We start from the raw sequence: 23831 nt of genomic DNA, 5'->3' as shown, positions 1-23831 counted from the left end.
ACACGCGGTGTGCGGCAAAGTGTCAGGGGCCCCTCCAGCCACCCACCCCTCCGCCATTTCCTCCCAGGCCAGATATGACTTTGTTTCCATTTCCATCCGCTTGCCACTCCTCTCAGGTCAAAGACCCTCTGTCTTTCGGTCCCTGCTGCGCTGCTTACTGGGCAGACCTCGCCCCACGAAGAAGAAAACAACCCAGGTGAGAGCAGATGTGCTGTGGAGGGTAGACAGGGAAAGGACCATGCCACTGACAACTGAGAAACCCATGGTCCTTAAGTCAGGGAGGAGGAGGTCCCAGCACGAAGAAGTTTCATCCTGGGGCAGGAGGGACAAGCAGGAATGCAGGCGTCTGTGGCCCTGGCCTGTGAGGGTTGCTAATGACCAGTGGAACCACAGCTGCCATGGGGAGAAAAGGGAAAGAACTTGGACCTGTGGCTTTCTTCTCTAGGAGTCAACGGATTTAGTGGACAACATGTCACCTGAAGAGGTAAGAGAAACAGCCATCTGGGGTGGATCGTTCTGTCCAATGAAGACCTCGCCCATCTGCTTCACTGTGTTCTTGTAAGAGTAGGATGCGAGTCTAGGCCAGAAAGCATTTTGAGAGGTTGGGAGTGAGGATTATGGAGAAAGGGGTGGGCCCCTCACTCAGAGGTGGGGGAAACGTGGTGGTGGTCTCAGAGGGATCAGAAAAGAAAGGTTTAGAGCCTCCACACATGGATGGGACCACAAAGCTAAGATAAGCCTTAGATCTTTTATTAGACATTAGGGACGTTCTGGACCAGGCGGAGGCCGTGCAGGAAGGACGAGCTTCAGCTGCCATGGGATGGCACCAGGCAGCCAGCAGTTACACGGACCAGTGTGGAAGAGCAGCATGGGAACGAAGACGGTCGGTGCCTGCTGGAGGGTACAGTGCCGGATTGCTCAGGGCCCCGAGACAGTGGACAGCTAGGAAATGCCAGGAAGCGACACTGGAAAGAACCGAAAACAGAGGGCAAATACTGACAGCGGTGTCTCATTGGGACAAACACCTATTTCCTAAAAAAAATAGTGATTGAGTCCATGAGAGAGAAAATCCAGCCCTGAGTGGGCTTGGTTGTGAGGAGCGGACAGATGTGAAGCAATGATTTGGAGGAGGCAGCAGTGGTCCTGATCCAGTCCGGATGGGAACAGAGCCCAGGGCTGCAGAGAAACAACAGTCCATTAGCAGCCGTTTCATTTGATAAAAGAATGCAGGCCCCCTGTGGAGGCTGAAAAGACAGAGCTTTAAAAGTATGTAGATAACAAAGAATCAGAGTGGATATTAATTTTTAAATAAACATCTCATTGGTTGTTAGGACTAAATGGGGGGGAAGTCATAGGAGAGAAGGGAAGACTTCCCCTTCTCCCCTTGTCATCCCTCAAAACACGTACCCTTTTGATCAATGCTTAATGGAAAGATCGATGAGCACATAGGAGAAAGAACAGCTCTTGCTTCTGCCCCCAAGCAGGAATCAGATGGGTCATAACTATGGTTGAAGAGGGCCTTGCTCCAGTCCTAACCCAATAATCGTACTCTTTAAAAAAGTGCTCCAGAGGGAAAGCCAGCTAGTTGACCAGTGAGGGTACTTAACACCACTGGAAATAAAGTGCGACCAGGGTTTATAAATACAAAGCATCCATTTTTAGCTTATGTCTTTCCCAAAGAAGACTTTAGGTATCTAAGCTCCCATGTCACCCACTGGAACGTTCTAGGTGGATAAGATCCCAGAGGAGTAAAAATTCAGGATATTTTGAACTTGGTTTTCAGATGAGATCGAGGAGGCACCTTTGGCAATATCCAGGTGACACCCGCAGAAGAGTCTTGTTTCATTCTGCTCCTCTGTTAGGAGCATACACAGTTAGAGCTCCAGTTTGGTATCGGGGCTGAGCTTTTGCAAGTAGTGGGACATGTTAGACCCCAAGGCAGACATCCCCCGCCCCGTGGGATGCAAGCTGGGGGTTCCTGGAACACGGTCGGTAGCCTGGCTCCAGCTCTGTGTCACCTTGGGCAGACTACTTCTGCACTCTGTGCTCTGTTGTTGGGGGTGATCCAATGAGTGAGGACATGTAAAGCAGCTTGAATAATGCTTGGCCCAGAGGAAGTGCTTGGTGCATGTGCACTGGGGAAGGCAGGAAATGGTCCTAGAAAGGTCCGGGAGGAAGGACCCACCACACCAGGGTTGGCAAGGGTCCTACAAATAAATCATGTCTACAGCACACCTGCTGAGTGGTCATCCATCCTGTGCTGTGAGGGCCAGCCAAACCCGGTGTGAACCTTCAGCCAGGGCAGGCGAGGTTTAGAGGAGGTGGGATTGCGGTCCAGAACAGCCAGGAAGGGACAGATGGAGAGCACGCCGCTGTGGACTCCACACTGGGCACCAGAACTAGGAGGCGGCCTTCGGAGACCGTCTCTGAAGCTTGAGACATGCAGATTTGAACAAATAGGAAAATAAAGTAGTACAGTGTTCGGAGGGTACTGACTGGAAAGAGATTTCAGGAAATTTTAGATTCAGTTATGAAAGAGCTCTCCTGGATTATTTGGAACCTTGGGGATTTCAGCGTGCATCTCTAAAATCAAGAGGAGGTTAAGGCCTTCATGCCTTTATGCTTCTGTCATGGACAAAACAAAAATGGTTTTACTCAAGCCAACCAAGTACCGCGTGATTCGGTATAGCTCTTCAAATCAGCAGATAGTTGCCGCGATCCGTAAGAGACGAATGTGCTTGATTCTGCACAACATGCGGGGGGGCAACCCCACGTAACACTCTTAAGGGGTTACGTCCTCAACTCTGCCCTGTAGGCAGAGGTAAGACAAGTGGCAAGAAGAGACTGAGCATGACCCATGTCATTTCTGAAAAGGAGAGACCAGCAAAGTACGATAGGGGACGGAAAAATCGTGCTCCCGGGAGCGTCAGGAGAACAGTGTGCAGGCAGGGTGGGGGCAACGAGGGCAATAAAGGGAATCCAGAAGAGCAAAGGCAGCTTCTGGAAGGCACGCCTCATTTCCCCGAGCAGTGGGTATTACAGGAGTGGTGAAACAAGACTGGACAGAGGGGTTGGAAGTGACAAGTGCTCAGGGCACCAGGGGGTGGAAGGGCTGGAGGATAAGAAGACAGAGAGCCTTGCTCTAAGCGCCTGAGGGTGAAGGTGGATGCGGGACCTGGTGAGGGAGGAGAGGGACCAGCCGCTGGGAAGAGTGAGGAGGTCTAGTGATCTGGAGGATCTGTGACAGGTCATTGCTATTTGGGGGTCTGGGCTGGGGCTAGGAGGGCTGTTTGGGGTCAAGCTGCAGGAGTGAGGTTGGAGGGGGCTCCGTGATATTGAGTGACTGCCCTACTCTGCCTGGCAGATTGAGACCTGGGAGCAGGAGCAGCTGAGCCAGCCTGTCTGTTTTGACCACTGCTGCATTGACCAATCTCCCTTCCAGCTGGTGGAGCAGACATCGCTGCACAAGGCAAGTCCCTGCCCCCCGACTGCTCAGGGCTGCGGAGGGCAGGGGAGGTCTGGGGTGGACACGCGCTGACGTGCGGCTGTGTCCCCGCAGACCCACACGCTGTTCTCTCTCCTTGGCCTCCACCTCGCTTATGTGACCAGCATGGGGAAGCTCAGGGGCGTGCTGGCGTTGGAAGAGGTAAATGTGACAGGTCCCCGCGGAGCTGCAGGAGGAAGAGTGGGCACAGGATAAGGGTGTGGGGGTGGGGAGGGGATGGTGTCTCACGTGGAGATTGGAGGGGATGGGGGGAGCCTGTGGCAGGTGGAGAGGAATGCCCCCGGGACCTTCCATGGGGGGTGGGGTGGGATGAGGGTTCAGGGCATGAGTCACAGTTTCATGTGTGTGCTCTGGGGAGGGCCATGGAAGGAGGGGAGAGATGGGATGTGGCTGAGGGTCACCAGGAAGGGGCCTTGTCAGAGGAGCTTGGGATTCGCAGATCCACAGACGCGTCTCCCCCCCCGCCCCACCGTGCCCCTTTCGTGCTGCTCCATGTTTTTCCTGCTCCTCCTCCTTGTACAGATCTGTCCTCTCTCCTGCCTGTTTGTCTCATGCTATCCCCTCTTCTTTCTCTTCCCAATTTTGTACCCCCTTGCCCTCTCCCCACCAGCTGCAGAAGGCCATTGAGGGGCACACCAAGTCTGGGGTGCAGCTCCGTCCTCCCCTCGCCAGCTTCCGGAGCACAACTTCAACTCGGAAGAACCCCGGGGGCCTGCCCCCTCCCACGGAGGCCTGGAGCCTGCCTGAGGATGGAACTGGGGCTGCTGGGTCAGGGGACGGGGCTCCCGCCTCCCCAGAGAGCCTTGTGCCCTCCCCCTCCCCACAGCCCCCGCTCTCGGTGGCTCCAGACAAGGTGGAGGGCGAGCTGGAGGAGCTGGAGCTGGTGGAGAGTCCGGGGCCGGAGGAGGAGCTGGCTGACATCCTGCAGGGCCCCAGTCTGCGATCCACTGATGAGGAGGATGAGGACGAGCTGATCCTTTGACCACCTCCAGGACCTCGTCTTAAAGACTGTCAGAGGCCCAGGCCAGAGGTTGGATCTGTTGGGGGGGGGGGGGTATGTCCTGAAGTTGGAGAGATCACACCAACGTCCTGGCCCCTCCCGGGAGTTTTAAAATGTGCTAGTGACCGGCTTAGAAGAAGGTCACAATGTGGGCAGAGAGAGTAGCCTCAGTCAGCTGTTTAGTCCTCGGCCAGGCAGGCAGGGGGTTCTAACCCCAGTGAAGGGTCCGCTATGTCATGGGGCTTCCCGACCTTCCTGGTACGTGGGTGGGAAATACCCTGCCTCTCTTGGCCTCCCCTCAGTCCTTTGCAGTCCCCTGGTGTCTTGTCCCAACACCTCCCTGGCTTTGCCCCATGTCCACCAGGCTCCGCAGGGGGGGCCCGCAATGACTGGGGCCTGTGGAGGACAGGGGAGCACCTCATGGCCGCACAGACTGATGGCCCAGAGTATGCTGGCGAATCATCCATACCCCTCTCTCAGAGCCCCCCGCCCTGTTGTCCTGCTTGCTCACATCTGCTCCCTGGATTAGCCTCCCCACTCCATCCTGGTTCCCAATACCTTTCAGCAGGCAAGGGCCATCACTAGGGCAGTGAAAGGCCGGTCAGTCCCATCGCCCCCTCCTCACCCCAGGGTGAGCAGCATGGCATACATCAAGGAGGAGCATCCCCCAAGAGCAGAGGGCTCTGTGCAGGGAGCGGGTGTCCTGCTGCTGAACACTTACGCCTCCTTCAGGCCCAAATCCATCCTGTCTCACACCAACCAGCTTCCTCACCCTCCAGGTTCCAGCTCACCCCCTGGGAACTTCAACCCCCTCCCCACTGTCCTCACTGATTTCTCCTGCCCCAGGGTCCGCTGTGCTCTCCAGCTGCTATGGCCGTGGCTTCTCCTGCCAAGAACCAAGGCTCAGGGCAGCCAGGTCACTGGGTCACTCAGACACCAGCCTTTCTTAGACTAGTTCTTTGTGTTCCTCTTCTGGAGGTAGGGAGATAGGGGTTCAATGTCAACATGGCTGACCTCTTTGATGTTTCCCACGCCAGGGAAGTCAGAGCCTTATCCTCCCCACATGAGCAATAGGGTGCCTGTCGTTAGCCTGTCTTTCCTATGGAGCTGTCCTGGGTGCTCTGAGCCTCCAGCAGCCCTCACTTCCACGACCAAGGCTTTCTTCCCACCCTCCCTCCCTCCTTTTGGTCCCTGTCTAGTTCTGCAGTTGTACCCCCTTTCTGACATTCTCCTCCTTCCCCTCCCCTGTGCCCACTCTCCATCATCCCCCCAAAGAAGACACTCATAGTCAGAGGTGCCACAACATTCTGTTTAGTGCCATTGAACACAGCCTGCAGCCCTCTCCAACAAGACGTCCCCTCCCCCCACCCAGGCCAAGAGAGAGTGCAGCCTGGGCAGGGGGACTGGCAGTGGGCATTTGAGCCCGTGCCCATGTGTATATAATCTATAATATTTATATATATATATTTATATATAATTCTCTCTGTAATATATGTCATAGAATCTCTCTTGGGCCTGGGGTGGGAATGTCACATTAAGAAAACATGCTAAGACTGGCCATAAAAATGGATATTTCCCAGACCTGGAAGACAGAGTATGGGATGTAGAGGTGGGGGCAAAGAGAAGGTCATACACTCATTCACCAAGAGCCACCCCCTCAGCACAAGGATAAGAAGGGAGGCCTGGGAGGAAGTGGGGCAGTGGAAGGGGAAGAATGGGAGATTTGGATTTTTCTTTAATAAAGTGATTTGAAAATGAAAGTGCACCCCCCACCAAAGGAAAATCATTTAGCAAGAGCAGTTTCATTCACAAGAATATAAAAACAGCCCTGTTCCAGGACTGTTGGAAAACGTGCTGCACAGCCTTTAACCCCAAAGGAAAAGCAACCCTCCCCCACCCCACCCCCTACAGCCTCTTCCTGCACATGCCCCTCCCCTCCCCCTAGAATAGGCTAGAAGCAAACCCCATGCACCCTGCCCCCAGCACCAGAGAGGCAATTCCTCCCTCCAGAAGAGTCCTAAGAGGGTCCCAGGCCAGCTCCTTGGCTCTTCTCCCTCTTCAGAGTGGAAAATGCAGGCCCTCACCTGACCTCTGGTCTGCGAGCCCCCTCCAAGTGTAAAATCTCCTAGATTCCCTCCCAGTTTCAGCCACTGTTGCAGGGACCGTTTGGCTTCCTCCGGGAAGGGAGGGAGGGAGGAAAGAACACTGCTTTAGTCCTCCTTTCCCAACTCCACAGACCCTGAGCAAAAACGAACAAACTATAATGAATGAACCTGCTGGATTGGACGTCCACCGTGGTCTGGGGGCAGAACGTAGGCACAAAGGGGATGAGACTAAGAGGAAGAAGATGGTGCACTGAGACAGCTGATGGCACGAGGCGAGGAAACTAGGACCGGTGGCAAGAGGGAACTGTGAGCATGCAAAACCCCAAGGTCCCGCGGCAGGAGGGCAGGAGTCTCCCGTGAGGACCAGAAGCCAGCAAGGGCATGCGGGGCCACCTCCCAGAGCTGCTCGCTGCAAGGTCCTGCTGCCTCCTGAGTCAGGTCACATCACCAAACACGAGAGAGGTCTTCCGTGAGACAGCTGTGGACAAGGTGACTTCGCCTACCCATGCTCACCATGTCCACTCCTGAGTCCTCCAAGGACCAACCCCAGGAAAGCCATTGTCCCCCTCCCCTGGAGGACACGGGACCCTGGCCTCAGCTGCATCGCAGGAGCACATGTGAATGAAAGTGTGAACTCAGTTGTGGGGGGGGGGCAGTCACAGATGGACAGAAACACCCCGACTCTCAACCTCCTCATTCCAAAGAAACAGAAGTCTGGGGCATGGGGTGGGGGGACAGTTCTGTCCAGGGTCTGGGAGAGGGTGACAGTGCTCCCTTCCCAGCAAAGGGTAAAGTGGTAGGACCCCTGACGAAGTGTGGGTAGGACACAAGGCCTTGGAGCTGGAGCCTTTGTCGGGCATGAGGAAGGAGGGAAGGCAACAATGGAGCTCTCAGCTTCTCTCTCCTACCAGAGTCTCCCTGTGCCCCCGCAGTGGGAAGGGGCAGTGTGCCAGCCAGCTCCACAGCTGTGGCGTCCTTCACTCTCCCCCGTCCCCTGCTGTCAGATCTCTCACAGAAGTGCTGCGCAGAAGTCCCCACCACACTGGAAACGGGCAGTGAGAGTGCCTCCCTGTAACCCGTCCTGGAAGAATCCTCTGATTCTCCTCTCTTCCTCCACAGGAGGCCGGGGGAGGGAGGGAGAACACCTGTGAGGCCCTCTTCGGAGTCCTGGGAGGAGCTGAAGAAGGGGCAAAGGAGCCGAGTGCCCACACCGCTCCTCAGCAAACAGCCCACCCTGGCTGGGGCCTGACAGCACCAGACTCCTCCCTCCACCCCCCTCAACCCTGAGTCCCCAAGAAGTTATAAAAATGTAGAAAAGGCAAAGAGAAAAGTGTAAACAGCTCCAGAGAATTAGAGGGTAGATGGAGGGAGACACAGCCCTCATGCTTCCCCATTTGGCCAGGACACCTGCGTTCTGTGTCACCCCCTCAGGGCCAGGGCTCCAGAGCAGGGGACAGAAGGAGGCAGAAAAGGGAAGCAAGAGCTGGAGCGGCCAGCCCCGGCTGGGCCCTTTCCCAGATCCTTGGATCCTCCCTCCAGACAAGGGAATAGTCAAGATCTCGGCATAGGCGGCCATATTTGTTCTTGGTCTCATCAGTGACTTTCTGGTCTCTGAGCAGGCCCTGATATAAAGAATCACGTTTGTGTCCCTGTGCATCCCAGCTGCCACACCCACCTCCCCCACGACTCCTGATCTCAGAAGCCAGTTTCTCGCTGAGGGCAGGCTCTCCACCCTCTAAGGACACATGACTTCAGGTGGCTTCCCCTGTGCCCATCGAGCCATACCAATAGCCCCTGAGGTCTGTTCCTCATAGTCGGGATGAGCTGGGGCCACAGCCAGAGAAAACAGAGTCGGGAAAAGCAGGAGTGACACGGAGAAAGGAGGCATTCCCACAGCCACAGTCAAGGCTCCTGGAAGACGAAGCAGAGAGTGAAGAACTGAGGTCCAGTCGACGGCCACACGCTGCCCTGTGCTGCTGTCCTCGGGAGCCACACTGGAGCTTCATCATCACAGACCCAGGAGCCTACAGCCAAGCAAAGTTCAGAGCCATCTGGTTGTCTGGGCCTCAGTTCCCAGACCTGTGCTTTCTACAGCATAAGCCTGGATAAAACGCCATCCTGGCTCTCCATTTTCCTGGCGAGGACTGGCAACTCCTTGGTCCCTCATGGTCTTCTGCCCGGGTTCAGCTGTACTGCTGGGGGAAGGGAGGGTATTGTCGCAGCCATGCCCCTCAGGTGGGAGTGGAAGGCTGGGCGTGGAGTGGGAGGAAGCTAGTTGTTCGCTTCGCCCTCCTCCTCATCGAAGGATTGCACACCTGAGGATGTGACGTCAGACACCTTGCGGCTGAGAGCCGTGGACACCTCAGGGTCTTCTCGTGGGGAAAGTGACTCCAGGTCCCGGCATCCTGCATCCTCTTCCTCCTCAGGGGCCAATGGCCTCTTCTCCTCCTCAGCAGGGCCCCTTGCCAGGTCCATTCCACCCACCCCCGGAGCCCAGTCCGTGTCTGACCCCAGCAAAGGGGGAGGCTCCTGAGCAGAGTATCCACAGGCAGGCTGGGAAGGCCCCATTTCATGCAAGCTAGGCTGTGAGTCATCAAATGCAGGGCCAAGATAGGATCCTGTGGCCGGAGAGGCAATGAGGGACTGGTCGCTGGCTTCCCAGGCGTCCGACGACCCCAGGCAGTACATGCCCTGGGACACGTAGGAGTGAGGCCATCCATCCATGGGGGCTTGAGCAAGGGCATCTGTAAAGAGAATCAGGGAAGTCAGCAGGGCTACAGAACATCAAGGGCGGCAGCGATAGCACAGAGAACTGAGTGGGGAGGGCGGCAGAGCAGGGAGGAGAGAAGGAAAGCCGAGATGGACCGGGAGTCTCAGAAGAACACACAGGAGTGGAGGTAGCCCAGTTAAGCTGGGGAGGCCTCTCAGGCCTCAGAGGAATCATCCCTCACCTTGACTCTCCATCAGCTCCTGGTAGTTGTCACTGTAGTTGCAGCCCAGTGGCTCCTGGGTGGAGTTGACACTCATGTCCTCCCCATCCATGGAAGACCAGGCCATGAGTGTGGCCTCGGAGATGGCAAACTGTTCCATTACACCTACGAGAAGGAACGTAGTCAGCACAAGATACCCCTGGGAACACTTGGACACATGCACGGGGTAGGGCGACATCGGGGCAGCGCTGTCCAATAGAAATACCATGCAAGCCACTGGTGCAATTTAAAATTTTCTCACAGCCATATTGAAGCAAATGTAAGAGAAACAGGTGAAACTAATTTTTATAATATATCTTATTTAGCCCGATATAGATCTTAGATTATCTTTCAACACATCCATATAAAAATTATTAATGAGATATTTTATGTTATTTTATTCATACACGTCTTTGAAATCCAGTTGGTATTTTACACAGATGGTACATCTCCATTCAGAGGAACCACATTTCACGTTCAAGTTCAAGTGGCTACTGTATGGGACAGCACGGACTAACCCCCACACAAGGCAAAACTGTGTGGGACTTCCCAGAAGGTCAGGTTAAGAATTCTTAGCAGAGAGAGTTGAGGGGTCTTCTGGTGCGATATCCAAAGGGATTAAAATGAGGAATTTCCAGAAGTTTCTCTGTGGACAGTTTTAAGAATGTTAGCTAGTACTAGGTCATCAAAGACAGAGAACGCTAAATGAGAGGGCTCAATTTCAATAGAGAATCCCCAAGGGAGAACCATGGGTTTATAGGTCCACAGTGGCATCAAGAGGAAGGTTCCAGCGACTGAAAGGAGAAGGGAGGGAGGACAGACTAGGGAGGCTGGGTAGACCTGGGGGTCCCCATTCTAGTCAGAGCCATAGGTTGAAGCTTACATTGGCAATAGCCCTAAACTACCCCCTACCCATACACGTCTCCCCCCTCCCCACTGATAGTTCTACCTCATGCCACCAACATGGAGATACCTCCCTTCTCTTCCAGATCTATCATTCTTCCCAGGTGTCTTACTGGGATGTGCTACAGGGGCTTGGCCACCGCTGGAGGCACGCCGCATGCCTGTCTCGTAGGGATTCCACTGTCCTGGACCGAAACCTCTTCTGTGTACCACCCTCTCCTCACCCAGGTCCCTTGATCTTCTAGTGGCTGTCATAAGCAATGAGCCAAGTAAGTGAATCCACTACTGCAATGTGCTGAGGGGCAAAGTCTAGAAGGGATTTCCCACCGCCTTTTCTTCTTTTTCCTCAAGAGACATGAGTGGAAGGAGAGCCCTTCAGAGTTGAAGGCCCCTGCCTTTTTGTCCTATACTGATAGTGCTGCCATGTAGGAGGGAAGGCATTTGGAACAGGTGGACCCACAGTCTCATGTAATTCGCTTTAGTTTCTGAGATGATAATAAAAGTAAGTTTGAGGGCACTTACCCGAATCAATCAAAGTACTTGAAATCAGAGCTGATTGGAAATTTATGTCCTATGGTCATCATATGGATAGAGCCGATCCTGCCATCCGGGATCAGGCTGGAAGGTCAGTCTCAGGGCATCCCGAAAACGTGTCTCTTGAGGGTCCCCGGAATAAGTACCTGCTAGGAAACGTGCCTCCTTCTCGCCATCACTGAGGTCCGAGTAGGCATCGGTGTCCCTGCGCACCGCCTCGTGGCTGTGTTGCGGCTGAATGGCTGGTGTCTTCCCCCAGCCCTGCCACTCAATCATGTGGGCCACCCGGCCTTGCCCCATGGCTGTGGGCTTCGTCACATGGTCCTTCATGCTACGAGAAATCCCTGAGGGGCCAGACATTCTCCACATCCTCCGGAAGAGCACACAATACCCATGCAAGATCCACCCCATGTCCCCACCCAAGTCCCATGGGACTCCATCCAGTGGGGGCGGGGCTCCCTATGAGGGCCAGCCTGGACAGGAGGGCTTGACCTAAAGGTCAAATAGGTCAGGGGTAGGGGTCTTCTTTAGGCCTCCAGGAGCAAGGAGACCGAGACCAGGAGTGCATAGGTATTCTCCTGTCTGGATGCATCACCAAGTCGGGAGTCTCACCTGAGAAGGATGACTTGGCCAGGGCCCCAATGCCATAGGCATTAGAGTTTCGCTTAAGCTTCGGAAGAATGGAAGTGGTGTCCTCCATGGAGAGCTGGGAGAGAGAATGTGGGTGGAGGGGCAGAGATGAGTTCAGGGTTTCCAGGAGGAAGGGTCTGAGCTTGGGCAGGTGAAAGGGAACCGTTATGTCAAGGAGTCCCAAGGACGCTTATCCCACAACTGCCCTTGAAAAGATGGGGGCTCGGTAGGGAATGTGAGGGCTCAGGGTGCCTGCTGGCATTGGGGAGCGAAGAGAAGGGAGAGGAACTAGGCTGCGCTGGGGAGGGCTGGGGGGAGCTGCACTCACATTGATGCCATCCCAGGAGAAATCGGTCCGGGTTTGCTGTGAGGAGGGAACAAAGGGAGTGGGGATCCCAGGCACACCCAGCAGTGCAAGTAGCCCCCGCCCCTCCCCCATCCCAGGGACTTCCAGGAGTGCTGAAGCAGCGAAGTTTTTCCCCAGCTTAATTTAGGGGGATTAGGAGCTCAGTGTGGAACATTTGGCCTGTGTTTTGAGGAAAGTAGGAGAAATGTTCCGTAAAAGTGCCAGTCTGAAGGAGTGTTTGGGCTGTTCTCTTGGAATTTAGGAAGATCATTCAAGGATTAGGCAGCTGGGAGGCTTGGTCCATGAGGGTTCCCGGGGTCTTTTAAAAGTCCTTTGGTTAGGGGTACCTGGGGTGCCTGGGTAGCTTAGTCGGTGAAGCCTCTGCCTCAGGCAGGGTCCTGGGATCCAGCCCTGCATTGGGCTCCCTGCTCATTGGGGTGTCTGCTTCTCCCTCTCCCTCTGCCACTCCCCGCCCCCGCCTGTGTGCTCACACTCTCTCTCAAATAAATAAAAAAATCTTAAAAAAAAAAAATTAAGGATTGTGGTACTCCAGGTCAAAACATATTTAAAAAAGAAATAAAATAAATAAGTAATAAATCAAACTCCTTTGGCCCGGGGGGGGGGGGGCAGCTGGGCACAGGGCCTCACCTCGGTGGACGGCCGGTGGAGACCGCTTCCGTGCAGCGAGCTGGTGCTGTCCATGTGGATCTGGTCCACATCCTTCAGGCCTTTCCAGTCCACTGCAATCACTTCATTCCCTGAAGTGGCCACAGGCTCATTAGTTGCTCCACCTTCAACCTCACCTGCCACCCCCAAAAGCCCCCTCCAGGGTCGCAGAGTGCTGAGGTCACACAGGGGCAGCCCCTCCAGACCCTTCCCTTCCTTTCCCTCCAGCTCCCCCTCCCTCTGATAGCACATTCCCTTTCCAGTCCCTACTCTCCCCCAATTTTTGGTTGGACAAACCATAATGCTGAGCCAGAATATGCCCTTTGAGCTCACCCAAGAATAGCACATTCAGAGAAAGTGTTATATGGCCTTATTTGTTGTTGTTTAAATGGAGGGGTCAGTGGTTGGGTTTTACCAGGAAAACAGTACTTTATTCTCCTGAGGAATCGCTGAGGTTTCTACATGGGAGTTTACGGGAGCCGTGCCTTTCATCCATTCTGTTTCCACAAATAAGTGCAAAACTTCTTTAGGGGTAAGCTTCTCTATATGTGGGCTTTATGGTTTGTATCTTAGACTTGGTGAATCTGTCTGACGCGAAGGAGATTTGGCGGGGATAGAAGCAGGAGTTGGGTGTGTTCACCCAGAAATGGTGAAGGGAGAGAAAGCAAAGACTGAGATGTGATCATTTTCCCTGACTGTTGGGAGACAAGCGATGGATGGAAGAGGAGCAAAGGGGCACAGGGGAAGAAGAGAAGGGGACTTTTAAAAATAGGAACTAAAAGTATAGGCATTCAAGTCAAGGAGAAGACAAAAGACAATGGGAGGGGTGGACAGGGTTTGAGGGACTGGGGGACTGGAGGGCAGAGGAGGATGGGAATTGTTCAGGTGAGGCCGGATCTTGTGGCCAAGGCAGATGCTGGCAAGAGGGCAGGGTGGTGCCTCCCCTCCTGGGAGGCTGGGGAAGAACCCCTTGGGCAGTTGGAAAGGGACTCAAGCATCAAATGGCTGTGGAACCATCTGACCTTATAGGTCCTCCCTCCACATGGAGTTTTATGATTCTGAATTTAGGGTTAGGGGTCCACTCTTGGGAAGGGGTGAGGTGAACGGGGTCTGGAGCATGAGGAGGCATTCAGCAGGCATCCACACAGCTAGTGCAAAAGGGATTGTGGTTAATGGGTGGGAAGGAGGTAGGACCCCTCCTAAGTGAGTCCCTCTCCCTTGGGGCTACAGGGGAGTGATGAGATGGGTCAGACCAGGGGCTGTGACTGGCAGGGAAGAGGAAATATGGACCCCTGGGCATAGAGAGCAGGAAGGGCACAGATAGAAGAGAGGAGGGATGAGGAGGGCAGAGCAGGAGAGAGGGGAGGGGGGGTGGCCTTTGTAGAGGAGGGAGAGCTGAGTCAGAGTCCTGGGGGGCAGGGAGGGGGAGAGAGAGAACCCCAGGAAGAGGTGAAAGCAGAGGAGGGGGGTATCCATGGAAATAAATCGGGTCTCAGAGAAATCAGGCTTCCGGAGAGTGAGTTTGTTTGTAATAATAATACGAATTATTCTCTCAGCCTGAGGTCACTGGGTCGTGTAGGCGGGAGAAATTGGGAGTTGGAATAGGAAAAATTGGGGGGTTTGGGAGAGGGTTGGACTAATTCTTGGAGCTGTGAGCGTGGAGTGGGTGCGTGGGGCGGGGGATAAGGGGGTGGAAGCAAGGCAAAGGCTGAGGGGAGAGACGACTTAGGAGGAGCCTGTGCCCGCCCCCAGTCCAAGGTAAATAAAGAGGCGGCCCCGCCCCGCCAGCCCCCGCCGACAGGTGCAGGTCCCGGTTCCTCGGGCCGGCCGGCCCCACCCTTCTGGGAGCGGGCTCCCGACCCCTGTCCATCCCTCTAAATCCCCCGCCTTCTCCCCGCGCCCCCCGGCCCTTCCCTTCTGTCCAGCCCAGCCCGGCCCCATTTTCTCCGGGCGTGGACCCAGTTCCCCTCCCCGAGGCACCAAGCGCATCCCGCCTCCACCCCCGCCCCGGAGGGAAGATGCACGTGAACAAAGCGAATCGGGGGAGGCAGGAACGACAGAAAAAGGCAACAAGAGAGAGGGAAGGAGGTGGGAGCAAAACACCCAAGCCAGAGGGAGGCGGGGGGGGAGCTCAAGGCGGAGGCCAGGGGTCCTTGGAAGGGGGCTGCCCCAGAAATGGAGGGGGAAGAAAGGCTCTGGGGAAGGCAGGGTCGAGGCGGATGGCCTGGAGGTGGCGGGCGCGGGGACGCGAGAGTAGGGAGAGGAGGCTGGTGGAGAGATGATGGAGAGGGACCGCGCCGGGGGGAGGGAGGCGGAAGGAGGCTGGAGGGAGACGAGGGAGCGGAGGAGCCAGGAGGGCGTCCGGCCCCGGAGGCGCGAGGGGCGAGCGCGGAGGAGAGCTGAGCGCGGGGAAAGTGCGGGAGCCAGGCCGGGCGGGGCGGGGGGCGCCGGGGGGCGGTGGGGGAGGGGGCCGGGGAGCGGCGCTGGCCGAGCCTGCCTCCGCCCGCCCCCGCCCCGCCGCGGTACCCACCCACGGTCCGGGAGCCGATGCAGCCCATGGCTCCGGCGCCTCCGGGGCCGGGCGCTCACTGCCGCGGGGCGGGCGCCGGGGGCAGCACCGGGAGCCGCACCGCCGCCCCAGCCGCTCTGCAGCGCCGCGGCTGTCTCCGCTCGGCTCCGCTCCCCCCTCCCCTCTCCATCCCTCCCCGCGGCAGCCTCCGTCGCCGCCGCCGCCGCCGCCGCCGCCTGGCTCCCCCGCCCCGGCTCGGCTGGCGGCGGCGGGGAGGGGGCGGCCCGGGGATTGGCTACGCGCGACGCCTCCCCGCCCCTGCCCTCGACCCAGCCGCCGCGTTCCCCGCGCACCTCCCGGCGCTCCCCTCCGCCCGCCCTGCCCCTGGCCCGCGCGGGGGCTCCTCGCAGGTGACGGCCCGGATGGTGCCCGGGGGGTGCTGGAGACCCGGAGAACGTCCCCCTTGGGTCCCCGGAGCCGGGGAAAGAACCCAGCGCCCGCCCTCTGGTTCTGGTGGATGGATTTCGAGGGCCGGCGTTGGGGATGCCCGGGGAGAAAGGCGCGGGATGCGGGGGTGGGGGGACGTGTAATAAAGCTTGGATGAAGGGCCTTGGCCGCCAAATTCCGCAAACACTTGTTTTCTTCCTGGGGCCGCATCTGGGACACAAACGCGAGCGTGATTGGATACAGCTTCAGTTGCTCTGCGTTTCCTGTGCGCGTTTTGTCCACCCAAACAGATCTCGAAGTCTTTGCGAGTGGATCGTGTACTAAGCTTCCCTGTGCCGGGCGCTCGCTGGAAACTCGGGGATGGGTGTGGGGTTGGTGCACATCGCCTCCAGGCCTGATTGGGGATGGGGGAGGAGAATGAGATAATTCAGTCCCAGCTAGAATGAAATAAAAATCGAGACTGACTAGAAGGCACAGTTTTAAATCCAATTTAACTTTCTGAGCCTTGGTCTTCTCCGACAAATGACACCATGAATGTCAGGAAGCAGTCGAGAGAGAGGAGGGTTGCCTCCTGGATGGCCAGAAGGGGTCAGATTGGTACCAAGGGGCTGGTGGGTAAGAGATTGAGAGAGAGAGTGATCTACGTGGCAGGGGTCAAGTGAACATTATCGTTACAGCAGACAAGAAGTGAAATCCAGAAAAGACACAAGAAAGGGCACGGAGCCTCTTGACTAAGCAACACCGGCAAACGCAAGGTGTGAAAAAGCAGACCGGGTCAGTACCAATGACAGCAAATGCTAATCCAGGGTATGTTTGTTCCCCACCTGGTTTCTTTTCCCTCCTGAGGTTGGGCAGGGAGCAGGGCACCTGGCTAGGCGTCCCCGGGGGGTGTGGGTGTATAACAGGACAAAAGACCAAGTCTCATAGATGCACCTTTTAACCTTTTAGACCACTACATTCTGTGGGATCCAGAGGAAAGATGGGAGAGAAGATGCTAATAATCTAACTGCAGATCTGGGAGATGGAATTATGGAGAGAGAACTGATCTTTGGTCTCTGTGCATGACGAAATAAATTCAATCTGCTCCTATAAAACCATGAGAGAGAAGAGGGAGTAGTCAGTAGGTCTGCTGAGATTTTAATCATCCAGTATAATTTGTGGCAAGATCTGATACCTTATTTTGACAGTGAGAAGAATTAGCAAGTATTTTCCCCCATATCTACTATTGTTGGTTATGCAAAAGAAGTGTCATATGGTTTCTGCCCTCCTGAAATATATTGTCTAGCCGTAAAGGAAAGAGCATGAAAAGATGGGGGAGAAAGAAGAAGGAGGAGAAGCAGAAAGAGGAGGAGGAGGAGGAGAAGGAGAGGAAGGAGAAGAAGGTAAGGAGAAGAGGAAGAAAAAACAGCTTCGGATACTATGGCAGTGCCACCCAACCCCTGTGTCTTGTGGAGAGAAAGCACTGATGGGAATATCCAGGTCGGGAAGTAACAGACCAAGTGGCCAGCTCTGCTCACACCTTCCCACTTGAAACTGCTTTCCCTTTGGGGAGCTCTCTGATTCCAGTATTCCCACGATTAGTCTGGTCCAAACATGGATGCAAACCCCGTTCCTTGTTCCCCTTAGCACAGCTGTACAGGGCTGGGTTTATCAAATGATTGAAATCCAGTCAACACAAGGGACCCCAGGTCTTAAAGATCCAGTCCTGGTTCCCATTCTGTCTCGAAGGTATTTCTAGCACCAGAGAAAAGCAGAATGTCAGACGCCCAGCGCTGGCCTGCTTTCTTTCTGCTTCTAGTATGGGATCCTCTTACCTCTCACCATTGAGAGACATTCTTTCCCAGTCTCTTTGGCATCTTCTGAGCCAGGGTCAAAGATTCCAGTTCTGATCTGGACAGGAACAACCTTTCTGGAGGACGATTTGACAGTACTGATCAAAAAATCTTTAAAATATGCATTGCTGTTGTTGCGACATGACTAAATTGTGACACAGCTATTCCATTTATAGAAATATTCTAAGGAAATAAAAATAGAATGTGGACAAAGATTTAATCTACAGCACCCATCAGAACACTATTTACATAATAATGAAAGATTGTACAGAACCCACATGCTCAAACCTGGGGATTAATTAAATAAATTATGGTATATGCTTATGAGAGAATACTGTGTAGCTACTGATACTATTTTATAATTGAGTTTGTTGACAAATTATTCATGATACATTGTGACATTATAAAGAAGCAGGCTGTGATATAAGAATTAGAGTATATCTATGTTTGCTTAAAAATCACATACACACATTCTCCTGCCTTTTGTCAGGCTTTCCATCCCAAGTAATGTATGGGATTCCCTGAGGAAAACCTATGTTTTACAGATGTCCAGGCTCACTCATCAGTTAAGTTTGGCCCTCAACGAAATCGCAGTATTAATGAGTCTATTTCCAAACTCTAAAAATAGAGGACTTTGGCTGAATGCCCCAGTACGGCATTGATACTCCCTAACTGGTCCCCTTTGGAACACGACGGGGTGAAATGGTGTTTCCCCCTTCTCTGGGGTTGCTGTTTCATGGCCGTAATCTCCTATGGATAGCTCTTGGACAGAAAGAACAGAACCAAGCTCAGAAACAGTACCGTCTAGGGGTGCCTGGGTGGCCCAATTGGTTAAGTGTCTGACTCTTCAGCCCAGGTCTTGATCTCAGGGTTGTGAGTTCAAGCCCCACGTTGGACTCCACACTGGACATGGAGCCTACTGTGAAATAAGAGAGAAAAAAATGGGACCTCTAAAACAGGGACTCTTGGGGTGACTGTGTGGTGCCGTGGGTTAAGCATCTGACTCTTGGTTTTGGCTCGGGTCTTGAAATCGAGGCCAGGGTCAAGCTCCACACTCAGTGAGGAGTCTGCTCCAGATTCTCTCTCTCCCTCTCCCTCTGCTGCTCCCCCGGCTTGCTCGATCTTTCTCTCTCTCAAACAAATAAATACATCTTAAATAAAATGAAACAGGAACTTTAAAAAAAAAAAAAGATTTTATTTATTTCTTTGACAGAAAGAGAGACAGAGAGAGCATAAGCAGGGGGAGAAGCAGAGGGAGAGGGAGAAGCAGGCTTCCGGCTGAGCGGAGAGCCCAATGTGGGGCTCCATCCCAGGACCCTGAGATCATGACCTGAGCCGAAGCCAGATGCTTAACCGACTGAGCCAACCAGATGCCCCTAAAACAGGAACTCTTGTCCCAGGATCCATGGGCAGAATCCAGAGTCCCTAACCTTGGTTGGAAGAACTTACATCTTTGTGTTCGCTGACTTGTAACTGAAATTCTCCGTTTCCTTCAGGTATGAGTACAGGCAGCAAAGCACGATGGTATTAGAGCTGTCGTTCTGTGTCTTTACTGCCCATAAACATCGTAGATGTTTCTATTATACAGTTGTTGCAGATTTCTTACGCTATCCTTTATGTTCATCACTGCTCTGAACTTAGAGTGTTACTGAACCTGCTTGTACAAGTTCTCATTTAATGCCTTGATAAAGAAGCAGAATATTACTATATCACAATTTTATAATAACTGGTTTTTTATATTAGTCGTTCCCTTTTTGTATTATTATTTCTTATTTAGTATTTAGTATTATTCTGACAGGGAAGCCAGGGATTTTCCAGATTGCCAACGAGTCCAGGGCAGAAAAACATTTAAGAATCCCTGGCCTCAGGGACGCCTGGCTGTATCAGTCAGCGGAGCATGCGACTCTTGATCTTGGAGTTGTAAGTTCAAGTCCCACTTTGGGTGTAGAGATTGTGTAAAAATAATAAAAAATCTTAAAAAAAAAAAAAAAAAGAATCCCTGGCTTCTAAATGTATTTTTGGTGTTGGCGGTGGTGTGGGGTAGTCTCTAATTCTGCAGGAGCTTAATAACCCTGTTAATAGTACCAACTTAAATGACCAGGCAAGACACTTGCCATCCCATTTTGAAGCCTTGGTTCTCAAGAACAAAGATGTGTCCCTTTTATCTGCAGGACTAAAAGTCACACCCAAGCTTCAGGCCCGCCCCCAACAAATCCAGAGGAAACTCTAAAAAGACAGCAGCTTAATAAAGAGTTTCTTTTGTTTTAATGGGAGACACTAGATCAAGGTTAAGGGCAGATGAAAAGATCCAACTGAAAGGGGGAGGTTCAAAGTACAGGAGAGGAAGATTCTTGATGCAAGAGAGGTGTGAATTCCTAAGGCGGCCACCAGGGATGCACCCTGAGGCTCAGGGAGGGGGGCTGGGCTCAGATGGAGGGACCCAGCTCTTCCAGCAGATGGAAAGTTGGAGCAGATGCCAGTCGGTTGCACGTTTGGTGTTGGGAAGATGAGGGATTCCAGTCTGATGGTGTCTGTTTTCCCGGAGAAGTAGGAAGCGGGGTCATCTACTAAATCTGGGAATGGGGGAGAGAGAATAAAATGATAATAAGTAATATGCAAATATCACTTGGCAGTTGACAAAGAGTTTTCAGTGTCTTCTTACAACAATCCAGAGGGAAATCATTGTCTTTGTGTTGCAGTTGAGAAACCAGAGTTTCCGAGCTTAGAGGCCCATTAGTTATCTTTTCCCCAAAATTACCCAGCTGGAAAGAGAAGGAGCTGGAGCATAAACTCAGCCCCTCAAGTAGAAAATTCATCCTGGATGCTGCAGGAAAAAGCTCTATGTGTTTGTTCATCTGGTGTTTAAATAATTGGAGCTACGTGGTTCAGGGTTTTATTTGATACACATTCTTTCACTCTTGTCTTTCTTTTATGAAGGTGGGGCTGAAGAGAGGAACAGATCTAGCCACACTCCTAAATTTTGACATGGAAAGGGACACTTGCAGCCGCTGCTCTGGGTCTCTGGTGCTGTCACGAGACACAGATGACCGGAGTGTCGGTTCCCACTTATCAGTGTCCGTGTTTTGTATCAGTGTCTCTATCTCACCGTGATGTTTGTGATTCAGCCCACCCCCACGTTTAGTCAGCCTTGGGGCAGCTCTTACTGGCTCACAGGAGGCCTTGTTCGCTGAAGGCACCAGAAGTGGGCTTGCGGCTACTGGAGAACTGGGGGAAAGGGCTGCAGGAAGTTATCTGGTGGCAGCGTACCTGGAATAGCATGGGCCCTGGAAGAACAGCACTGATGGAGTCCGGGATTCTTTCAAATGGGAGTCGTTTACTTAATCCTCTGGGAACAAGAGGACAAAGAAGGGAGCTTGGGGTCGAAGTTGCTGACACAGAGGAGCAGACTCAGAGCTCAGCCACAGATGCGAGGGTGTCGGTGGTGTGCAAATGGGCTTCCCACAGAGTAGGAAGTGGCCACGGAATCTGCGGTGGTCTGTGGAGTTCTCTTCCCCACCCCACCCCCACCTTCAGCGGGATTCCCAGAGGCATCCGTAGTAGGTGAGGTTCCTGGCCATTGTGCCAGGTCGGGGTGTTTCCTGGGCAGAGCAAGTTTGCTGAGGAAGACGGGACGGCCCAGGGCAGCTGGTTATATAGGACGACACATTCGTAACCAAAGTTCTCTGGTTTCAGTGTTGCTGGTGGGGCCAGGAAGGCCTCACTTAACCATCTCTGACCTGAGGGACGTTGAGGAAGATAAAACCTTTTAGACTGGCATAGGTCATTGCTGGCTTGACTTTTAGATGAAGTTGGAAACATTACAGAACAGTAGGGATCCAAGTAAGGTGAGCTCAGTGCAACGTGTACTGAGATAAGGGAGCTGGGCAGCGCGGGCAGGGGTGGCGAGCTCGCTGTCTGGGGCAGCGCCGCCCGGAGACGCTCCTCCACGTGTGAGGCGAAGTCCCCTGCGTGGGCAGCTCACCGTCACTGAACCCACATTTTACAGGATCCTGTGATTTCACTCAGCAGAGGAGAGTACCCAAGCACATGTTCCCCTGGCGACTCTGACAGAGTCTCTAGCTTCTCAAGGGGATGCGGTTGTCCTGTCTTCTCCTTGAGAAGCGGCTCTGTGGGAAAGGCTGAAAGAGAATCACTTAAGATTTGGGGTTTCCCTCCAAACATTCCGATGAGAAAGGCCGGTGGTTCTAAGCCAACTGGATCCTACCTCCCTCAGAGAAGGGGAGGCTTTGGTCCAGAGGGCCCAGAACGATGTCAGTGCTTCACCGCTGCTCCCATGGCAGGCCCCAAGTATGTTCAGGGTTTCGGGGATACTATCTTCATCATGTCCAGGTCACAGCCTGCAGCAGACCAGGCAGGGTGCCAGGACCTAGGGAGCAGGTCTGAAGTTTGGGCAACTATGAGCCAGAGGCCTGGTAAACAATAAAAAAATGGAGTTCATCCATAGCAAGAGAGCCAGACCAGATGGGATCTTCAGAGGTCAAGCAAACTCTCGGCACTCACATATCCCAGAGCCACTGATGGAGAAGGGAAGGAATCCAATAGGTGACTCCAGGCAGTTGCTTCTTCCAGCCTACCTGCCCATGTCATACTCCTCCCTCTGGGGGGGTCAGGGAGAACCGGGAACCGGAAGGCTGGGTCCTGAGTACCACTGATAGCTTCCTGGCCAGTATTTGCTAACTCAGGGGAGGGGGCAGCCACATCGCATTATGCCTCTGGAGCCCTCTCACCCCCTTGCTGGCACCCTTCAGCCTCCACCAGTATGCCCAGCTCCCCCAGGAGAGACCCCACCTGCGCTTACAACACACCCAGCCCCGATCGTGCCTGGGAATCACAGCCTGGTGGCTGAGGCTCTGCCAGACTTCTCTGTCACCAGCTGACAGTTGACCGCCCCCCCCCCTTTGGGATTCCTGAATATACCCCCATTCTGGGTTCCCAACCCCCTGCCTTCCTTAACTTTCGGGATGTCCTGAGATCTCAGCATGGATCTGTCTTGCAAATGCTTTCTTGGACAAGGATCTGGTTTTTGCTGCAAAGCCTAACTGCCTTTTCTTCTTTTCTTCTTTCCTGCGACTGGTCCTGATTCTCAATGGTGGATTTACCACATAACGGGTCGGCGTAGCTACGGGCGGGACGCTGCCCTTCTCAGTCTGCTGTCTTCTTCTGTAAGCAAGGCAGCCAGGTCCAGAGAGGACCACAGAGGCGTCTTCCTGCCGGTGGAAGAGCAGAGGATAGACAGGGCATTAAGCACCGGTCCCTGAGTGTTGGAACTGCACACGACCTTAGACATCAAGTCTGCCGCGAGCGATTCACGGACACGGAAGATTTGTCTCTCCGATCTTCACAATCCTACGGCTAAGTGGCTCAGCGGCGACCAAAATTCACGTTCTCCATCTTTCTTCTAGCATTCTTTTCCTTATCCTGTGATGCTACCTTAAAGGTACGGTGGGTTGTTTTTCTGATTGTTATTATGTAAGATATGCGTGACACTAAACCCTGTTGAAATACGCTCAGACCCCCTACTCCTTTTGCTCATGAGATTGATCAGCTCCTTCTGGGTAAAATGAGATAACAAGAACATTGTTCTAAGAGGATAGATTTCATGTTAAGTGTTCTTGCCACAATATAATTTAAAAAAAAAAAAAAAGAAGAGAACATTGTTCTAAACTTAGGAGTTCCAGCGCTTTGTTCTTTGTGCTTAAGAATGGGCGTGTGAAAAAAAAAAAAGAATGGGTGTGTAATCTTTGCGTGTATGTTCAGGTCATTGTTTGGTTTAGGTGTTTTCATGGTGATAAGCCTAAGGGGACAAGACTTTACTTTCCTGGGTGGTGGGGAGGGTGGGTGTTCACTTCAGGGCTGTTCATTCACCAAATCAATCATGATTGTCCTGCCAATGGGCAGTGGACCCACCCAGGTAGTAAAGTCCAAAAGAGACAGGAAATTTTGAATGCTGGGTGGTGTGTACGTGTTTTTCTCAAGCAATAGGTACTTGTTTTAGGGGAAAAAATATTTATTTTTTTTTTAAAGATTTTATTTATTTATTCGACAGAGATAGAGACAGCCAGTGAGAGAGGGAACACAAGCAGGGGGAGTGGGAGAGGAAGAAGCAGGCTCATAGCAGAAAAGCATGATGTGGGGCTCGATCCCATAACACCGGGATCACGCCCTGAGCCGAAGGCAGATGCCCAACCACTGTGCCACCCAGGCGCCCCCTAGGGGAAAAAATATTTATTTTTAAGTAGGCTCCACTGGGGCTTGAACTCAGGGCCCCGAGATTAAGAGTTGCATGCTCTATCCACTGAGCCAGCCAGATGCCCCTAGAAAAAAATTTAAATACATACAAGCAGAAAGAAGGAAACCAAAGCCG

At 53.4% G+C, this 23831-nt stretch overlaps 2 protein-coding genes across 7 annotated transcripts in view; one reads left to right on the top strand and one right to left on the bottom strand.

The window, feature by feature from the left end:
- Positions 1-22904, top strand: part of CLCN1 (chloride voltage-gated channel 1) — a 51092-nt gene extending 28188 nt beyond the window's left edge. For 3 of the 5 annotated variants that reach the window (XM_087860754.1, XM_087860755.1, XM_087860751.1), the window contains 6 exons: positions 117-196; positions 446-484; positions 3365-3469; positions 3560-3646; positions 4116-10751; positions 16292-22904. In XM_087860754.1, coding sequence (XP_087716880.1) covers positions 117-196; positions 446-484; positions 3365-3469; positions 3560-3646; positions 4116-4487 — 683 coding nt within the window. In that variant the 3' untranslated portion in view covers positions 4488-10751; positions 16292-22904. The remainder of the gene's footprint in view (positions 1-116; positions 197-445; positions 485-3364; positions 3470-3559; positions 3647-4115; positions 10752-16291) is intronic. The other 2 variants (XM_087860753.1, XM_045792435.2) reach the window with 2 other exon arrangements.
- FAM131B (family with sequence similarity 131 member B) lies at positions 7938-12745 on the bottom strand. Of its 2 annotated transcripts, XM_045792439.2 has the most exons (6): positions 12641-12745; positions 11975-12010; positions 11629-11722; positions 11163-11360; positions 9562-9705; positions 7938-9354 (listed from the first exon to the last, which is right to left on the bottom strand). In XM_045792439.2, exons 1-6 carry the CDS (start codon positions 12692-12694, stop codon positions 8882-8884), a joined length of 999 nt encoding a protein of 332 aa, XP_045648395.1. In that variant the 5' UTR covers positions 12695-12745; the 3' UTR covers positions 7938-8881. The 2 variants fall into 2 exon arrangements, with proteins under 2 accessions (XP_045648395.1, XP_087716887.1); XM_087860761.1 differs by lacking the exon at positions 12641-12745 and having other exon boundaries at positions 11975-12210.
- Positions 22905-23831: the final 927 nt, after the last annotated feature.

Source organism: Ursus americanus, chromosome 3 (genome assembly GCF_024610735.1).
Source record: "Ursus americanus isolate L20-20 chromosome 3, mUrsAme1.1.p, whole genome shotgun sequence".
In the NCBI taxonomy this organism is placed as follows: Eukaryota; Metazoa; Chordata; class Mammalia; order Carnivora; family Ursidae; genus Ursus; species Ursus americanus.
The sequence above is the reverse complement of the archived record's forward strand: the minus strand, read 5'-3'. Positions and strand labels throughout refer to the sequence as shown.

What these genes read in the sequence shown, in the direction of transcription:
- FAM131B (XM_087860761.1), bottom strand. Translation starts at nt 12,085, where the DNA reads ATGGGGGAGGGGCGGGGGCTACTTGCACTGCTGGGTGTGCCTGGGATC. An exon ending in TCTCCTGGGATGGCATCAAT is followed by an intron (nt 11,723 to 11,974) that starts GTGAGTGCAGCT and finishes TCTCTCTCCCAG; the next exon opens with CTCTCCATGGAGGACACCAC. An exon ending in GGCCAAGTCATCCTTCTCAG is followed by an intron (nt 11,361 to 11,628) that starts GTGAGACTCCCG and finishes CTGGCCCCTCAG; the next exon opens with GGATTTCTCGTAGCATGAAG.